Below are 7,618 nucleotides of genomic sequence, written 5' to 3'. Positions count from 1 at the left end.
CATCTTCTCTTTGTGTTTTTGCCCCAATCTCCCTGTAATCTCCTATTACCCACTCCTCTTTGCCCATTCCCTGTCTGCCACCCTCCTTCCCTGCCTCTCTCTCCCCCTCCCTCTGTTTCTCTCCCAGGCGAGTGATGCATGCTGCAAACGGTGTGTGCGTATAGTGTGAGCGAGAGCCATCGGTGTATGCGTATGCTCGTGTGTGCGCGCGCGCGTGAGTGTGTGTGTGTGTGTGTGTGTGTGTGTGTGTGTGTGTGTGTGTGTGTGTGTGTGTGTGTGTGTGGAAAGAGAGAGACATAGACCGAGCCCCTAAAACGGAGCATGCCTCTGCGTCCGGCAGCCGGCAAACATGAGCCACCCAGCCCTCCACGGCAGGACCAGCAGCAGCAGCAGCAGCACACACACACACACTCACACACACACACACACACACACACACACCCCTACACACACCCAGCAAACGGCAGCCAGGGGGCCAGCACTGACAGCAGCAGCTCCCGGGAAGAGGGCAGCGGTGTTCCCGTTCCTCACGGTGTTCCGGCTTTCCGTCCCGGTGCAGAGCGTAGCCCCAGTGGAAGAGCACCCATGGAGGAGCCGACTGGCAACACCGTGGTCATCCGCATTGGAATCCCGGACCTGCAACAGACGGTAAGAGCTTGTTCTGTAGCCACTGCTGGAGAGAGAATAAAAGAGAGGGAAGCTGCCTCTCCCCCTTTCTCGCTGACTGGGTGCTTTCTACGTCTGGTCTGTTAGCAATATAGATTGTTCCTTATCTCTTTTAAACATCTTCAGTTTCTCTTGTTTTTGTCTTTTTTTTTTTTTTCCTGTCCTTTTCTTATTCTATCCGGCACTTTCTCATTTCCCCTCTCTTCGGTATGCACACTTAGTGGCTGTATTTGCTTGCTGGCTTTTGGGGGTTCCACCCCCTCTCCTAACCTATTCCACTGATGTCTCGCTAATAAATCTACCTCTTCATTAACCGTGCTTCAGCTGACTTTGACAACTGGCCACTTAGGGTGAGAGCGTGAGAGGAAGGGAAGGGAGAGGGAAAGAAAAGGCATCAGGGATAAAGAAGGCGGTGAGAGACGCTGCAAATCCACAGGAAGATGCAAAGTAGAGAATCATGACAGTTATACCTGAACTGAACTGTGAAACTTCACCTCCACCTATGTCCTTCTCGCTGTTGTTGCTCTGTGCCCAGGCTGAAACGGGTCCAGTCGTGCATTCTTCTGAATAAAGCAGCAGTATCTCAGAAGATGTGGATGATGCATGTGGTGTATTGCAGCCACTGAAAAATATTCAGAACCACTAGACTGTAACAGTGATCTTTTCTTCCCCTTATTTCTCCAATTTCAGTATACAGTATTCACTGTCTATCTCCTCACAAAGTCACTGCCACCAAGAGTCTCTATGTTGGTATGTGATTGCTGCAGGTGGCAAAGAACTGGGAAATGTCCACTTCATAAAGGAGTTCATTTCATTCATTTTCCAAGCTGCGCTATTTGAATTCATTTGGATTCGGTTATCATGTTTTGAATAATTGTTCAGGCAATACAACAACAGCTATTCTTAATAGTTTACAAGCTACAGGTTAAAATAGTGATGAACAGAAACTGTTTGCCTAGAACTGTACATAAAAGCAGAAACAAAGAAACATTTGATCATTTATTGGCCATAAAGTGTATTTTATTGTATGTATTCTGTCTTTCTCTATTGCTGCTTTTTCTCTCCTTGTCAGCTGCACACATAATATCATACTATTAGAAATACCAGGTGACATTTTCTGTGATATAAAACATATTAGGCTTGTTATTCGTAATGTGGCTCTGTGTCTACACTTATCGACCCACCCCTCCTCTTCTGATCTCACTTTATCTCTGGAGACGTCCTCTTCTAATGGTATAGCAAAATGAGGATTAAACCTTGACAGCCAGTCATTGTATACTCAGTTGCAGAGTTTGCTTTTTGTTGGAGGTTTAGTTTAAGTGTCCTTATTTTTTTTATTCTTTTCTCCAGACTTTAATGGCAAAGGCAAGAGGCTGGTTTTGTGTAGGTTATTGTTGATTACCTCATTGTTGTTGGCTGAAATGACCCATTGTGTCGTAGTGAGGCTCCGGCACTGCATGCCAGGAATAAAGACAGGAAATAAAAGAAAGGCAGTTGAAAAGAAAGCAGAGAATTCTTCAAAGGTGCTGCAGAATAGTCATCTGTGGAAAAAAAAAGCATTTTTCAGGCAAGCTCACACACGCACACGCACACGCACACACACACACACACACACACACACACACACACACACACACATTCATGCATGCACATATCACATATACACAGACAAATATGCACTGAATGAATGCACACACACATGCACACAAGCATACCGACGCATGCTCTCACATCCATGCACTCTCACACACAAACATGTGCACATGGCCAGGAGTCCCAATCCTATTACCAGGGGACTTACCTTCATGTGCTTATGTAATGTAAAGATGCTCAAAACACCATTAATTTCACTTTCAAGGAGTCACATTCAACCCAGTAGATGGACAAAAAAAAGGCAAGAACACATATGGAGTGACATTGTGATAAATGGAAAGACAAACAGAGAGCGTGCCCAAAAGTCTGACAGACAAATATCGAAGCAGATGACAGATGGCCAGATTCTGACAGTTTGAATCTTTTATGGAGCAGTCAAAAGCAAGTTGTGTGTACTCTGACTGAGCAGGAGATTACACTAGAATAGTCTGCCTGAAGTAGGATTACACATCTCCTGCTGAGCTTCAAGCCTGGATCAGGAGAATGAACCACCATGTGAAGATCACACCGGGCAACACTTTTCCTTTTCAGCAGGAAGGAAGGGAGGAGCATGGCCTCATGTAGGGTAAAGACAAAGTATAAAGTGGTTTCATTCTCGCACTTCGTTTTTCAACCTCTGGCCTGTATTGCCAGTTGCCAGTATTTTCCCTGCCTAATTTGCCTGAAGAATTGGTCTTATTCTCAGTACTATTCTTGGATGTGAACTATTATGCATTAAGTTTCCTTAAGGTGGCAATTTAAAGGTCTTAAAGGTGAAATGGTGAATGTGTTAAATGTCCTCTTCTTAGGGTTTGGTGAAGTGGTGAAATGGAATAATCAGAAGTGATCCTATGAGTAGGCAAAACCAAAATTAGTCCTGGGGAACTGAGATGGACCTTTAATGATTTGGCTTGTTGATTTAGCCCTGAGCCAAGTCCATTATTACATAAGTGTTGCTCAGGCCTTGGTGCAACTTTAATTAGTAGGTAGTAAGAGACAGGCTAGTTGCATTAGCACCATTTGTTCAGTCAGGGTATTGGGCAGATTATTTGTAAAGATTGTGCTTTTTTGGCATTATGGGTATCGTTTGTCATTCATCACATTCAGCTCCACCAAAACTCTATTTCTATGATTGAAGCAAAAAGAGACGGCTTCCCAATACTACTTATGGGTATCATTCATCTCTCAACAGAGGAGAAGGAAATGCAGACATAAATAGTCTGCTCCATTGCTCTACCTGCATTAATCCACATTCTTCATTTGCGTCTCTTGTGGCCTTTTTGTGTGCATTCTCCCACTTGATTCATTCACAGAAGGTATATTGCTGTCAGACATATAACGGTGTGACGTTAAGAAGTCCTCAAAATGAATAAACCTTACAATGGAAACGGAAAGAAAATCCCCTTTTACCCATTTAGGCCTGTTTGTGTCTTCCTCAAGTCAGGTCACGAAGGGATCTTTGCAGTTTCTTAACTGTGTGGGGAACTTTCTTTGTCCATCTGATTGTGAAGGTCCCAGATCTCAGCTTTGTTATTTTTGGTGTATTAGTTGGAACTAAAGTACATTGCTCTGAGGATCTAACCCTACTTAGGTGCACATTGTCCTGTGCTCATCTCTGATAAAATTGCGTGTGCAATTCACTATGTTGTACCTGCTTGCACTTTACACCACTCCAGTTTGTGTTGAACTTTTCAATCTGAAATTGTGGTCTTTTCTGTCAGTGGTATTGTGTTTGGTTATCTGCCACCTATTCTGTCTGCCAATGGTGCAGTATGAAGGATTGGGTTCCTAAGCTTCCCCCCATGCTCTTCAAACATTCTCCTGGTCTGCTGCTGTGGATATATTGTCTGAGTAGTTTATTTTCAGGAGCCATTTTACTGATATACTCATCGATGCGTCATGTTTCATTTCAGCCTTTGCGCTTATTAAGCCCTTTTCTCTCTCGTTTGAATACAGTCTCTCGATGATGGAATTTAGGTAAAATTGTGCAGGTATGGGACATGATATTCAAATTATTTATAGTATATATAAATACTATTTAGAAAAATGAAATAGTTTATTTGACTATTGTCTTGCCTTACTTCCCTTTTTTCTATCAGCACCTCGTGTTATGTGTTGTTACCACCAGAAGGTGGCAGTAATGCACCTAGAATCTGTTTTCCAACTGCCAACAACGTAAGAAAAAAAGGAACACGTTGCTACCAGGCTCCGGAGTTTTATCTGCTAAAATGTAAGTGGTGGTGTGGAATTGAATGCCACATTGTAAACAGGAGAAACAGCTGTCAAAATGTTTTGTGGGAACTCCTTCAGTTAAATGAATTAACAAAAATGAGGTGAAGTGCAAACTCTTCCAGGTGAAGCTGGCATATAAGTCTACCACAACTATGATCATCGATTTGAGAGCAAAGTTTACTGTGTGAGTGAGCTTCTCTTTCTCTTTTGTATGTGTGTGTGTGTGTGCCGGGGAGGGGCACGGTCTAATAGTCAAATAGTATTTTTGCTTGAAATGCCCATCCCTAGAATTGTGGCAAGTTCTTGGTAGTAATGATGTTATTCGATATTACCTTAATGTTATAAACTGCCAAGCTAATCTTACAGAGAGTGAGAGAGTACAAGCCTGCAAGCAAGAGAAACTTAAATTGAAACTTTTTTTCCTATACCACACAAGTAGACCCACGCTAATTTGAAGACAGAGCGTATTTGAGAAGTACTGGAGCTATGCAAAGGCATAGGGCTTACCCCTTTCAACTCTGGAAGTCCCTGTAACAGGACCAGGCAATATGTGTTATCGAGGCAAAAACCCAACACAAGTATTTGAAGACTGACAAGCATGGCCAGATAGCACTATAACTAAAGTGGATATAGAAATGATGTGCTTCATTTCTGTTTAACAATTTGGTAGAAATGCCATTGAAAAAACAATTATTAAGTATTTTTTTATACAGTTTTATTAACATCAGTTTTTCCTGGCTCATTGTTATATGGTTTTCATTTACTCTATAATATACAGTATTGATTTGAGGGAAGTAAAAATGTCAAATTTTGCTCGAGTTTTTAAAATCTTACTCTGTCCTGGTGATGGGGACAAGGGAACTTATTTTATTTCACAATTCACCCCAGTGTCCTTTATCCAAGATTGTTCATTTTGGCCTTACAGTTGTGGAGCTATTACTGACTGAATCTGGGGAGGTATTCTCAGGTCGAAAAAACATTGACTGTCTCTGATGTGGTATAAAAAAGGCAGTTGTGTCATTAGTAACTAGTTGATTACAATTTTAAATTCCTGGTTCCTTAGTCTTGATACCATCAGTTTCTCGGTCTTCATTTTAAACGTCTTATCTGCTGAGTAACTGTTAACCGTTAGGTTTTATGGGATGGCGTTGCATCTTATTCTTTCCACTGATTTCACAGTTGAATACATTTTCTTCCTGTAAAGGTACTGTGATTTCTTGTGGAAATTATACTTCTTGGAGCCATCTTGTTTCCAGTACCTGCTCTGTTGCCTTCTGGTTGTTCGATCCCTTCAGTGTCAGTTATCCTTTCTTACTTAACTACCATCTGCCTGCACTAGTGACCTCTGACTAAACTCTGATGAAAATAAGGTCTCAATTCTGATCCTCTTAGACCTGAGTGCAGCCTTTGATACAATTGACCATGATATCCTGATCTATCGTCTTGTGAAGTTGGTTGGTCTGTCCAACAGTGTCTTAAACTGCTTCACAACATAAATCAAAGGGAGGATGTTTTATGTCAGCATTGGAGATCAAGTGTCAGAGAAACATGACAACTGCTGTGGGGTTCCACAGGGGCGCTGCCTCGGTCCTTTACTGTTCTCACTTTACGTGCTGCCACTGGGGAACATCATTAGAGAGCACAATGTTTGTTTTCATAGTTATGCAGACGACGCACAACTGTACCTCGCCGCTGAACCAAATGATGATGCAGCTATGCGCTCCATCGTTGAATGTCTTTTAGCAATAAATAAACGGATGAGCAATAATTTCCTCAAATTAAACGAGGATAAAACAGAAATTCTCTTCGTCGGCCCCAAAACAAAAAGCGAAATCATAGAAAATTATCTGGGGCAACTTACTCCGTGGACAAGATTAGAGGTAACAAGACTCAGATCTAAGTTTCAAGGCCCACATTAACAAGGGGCCCAAAACTTATTTTTTTCCACCTTAGAAACATAGCCATGGTGCGACCGTTTATAAATCAGACAGATGCCGAAAAGTTGATTCATCTCTTCATCTCCAGCCGACTGGACTACTGCAGTGAACTTTTTACTGGCCTACCAAAGAAAACAACAGATAGACTTCAGCTCATCCAAAACTCTGCAGCTCGAGTATTTACCAGAACCAAGGGAGAGAGCACATCAGTCCAGTTCTGCCTGCTCTGCATCGGCTGCCTGTAAGACACAGGACTGACTTTAAGGTCCTCCTTCTTGCATACAAAGCTGTTTGTGGGCTCGGATTGTTACATCACTAACACTCTGGTTAACTATGTGCCTTCAAGAACACTGAGATCATCTGCTGCTGGTTTATTGGAGGTTCCCAGCAACAGTCGAAAGAAAATTGGGGATTCAGCCTTTGTCAACTACGCTCCAAAGCTGTGGAACACACTACCTGCAGATATCAAGGAAACTAGATCAGTTAATACTTTTAAAAGAAAGCTCAAAACATATCTCTTTACAATCGCCTTTAAGTAGCTACTCTTGAAACTCTCTAAAAGCAGAAGCCATTTTGTGCTCTGGATGCTTATGTAATTATTCTCCAGAAATTTCAATACAATTAATCAAAGTATATAAAAAGTAAGACATAATACTCAAGGTGTCTCAAGCTGCTTCTGTGATGCAGATCTCGGCATAGTTTTTTTTTTAACCGGTATCAGCTAAAATGAAGCAAATCAAAATCCTTTTTTGGCATCTATTGTTGCCTGTTCGATACCCTCGACTGGCAAGGGTAGAAAAATGTGCGTTGGGGAGTGAATCAACAGAACTTTCACTCCCTCAACATCCACAGCTGAAGTGCCATAAGGCAAAGCACCTAACCCCCAACTGCCCTTCGGGCACCACAGCTGTGGTTGCCCACTGCTCTGGGTATGTGTGTGTTTGTGGGTCTGTTCACTGCTCACGGATGGGCAAAATGTAGAGGTCAAATTCCTTTGCTTGGAAAATAGATTCTTCGTTTTCTTCCTTTACTTCACTGTGTGTTTTCCGCTTCATCCTGTTAGTGTTTCTGCACTGCTCTCCTTAATGTCATGTCAGGCTGTAAATTCTTAGCTTTACACAGCATATGAGAGTGAAAATTACATTCCACAA

General features: G+C 42.2%; 1 protein-coding gene across 6 annotated transcripts in view; it reads left to right on the top strand.

Annotated features, from left to right (window-relative positions):
• The first annotated feature begins 219 nt into the window (after positions 1 to 219).
• Positions 220 to 7,618, top strand: part of shank3a (SH3 and multiple ankyrin repeat domains 3a) — a 149,663-nt gene continuing 142,264 nt past the window's right edge. For 4 of the 6 annotated variants that reach the window (XR_011178931.1, XR_011178932.1, XR_011178933.1 and 1 more), the window contains exon 1: positions 220 to 648. Coding sequence is in view for 3 of the 6 variants with exons in the window: in XM_069162859.1 (XP_069018960.1) it covers positions 322 to 648 (327 nt within the window). In the remaining 3 variants the exon portion in view is untranslated. The remainder of the gene's footprint in view (positions 649 to 7,618) is intronic. The other 2 variants (XM_069162858.1, XM_069162857.1) reach the window with 1 other exon arrangement.

Source organism: Embiotoca jacksoni, unplaced genomic scaffold (genome assembly GCF_022577435.1).
Source record: "Embiotoca jacksoni isolate LCO1_2020_lvr unplaced genomic scaffold, fEmbJac1.0.p SCAF_3, whole genome shotgun sequence".
Lineage (NCBI taxonomy): Eukaryota > Metazoa > Chordata > Actinopteri > Embiotocidae > Embiotoca > Embiotoca jacksoni.
This window is presented reverse-complemented; position numbering and strand designations above follow the sequence as displayed.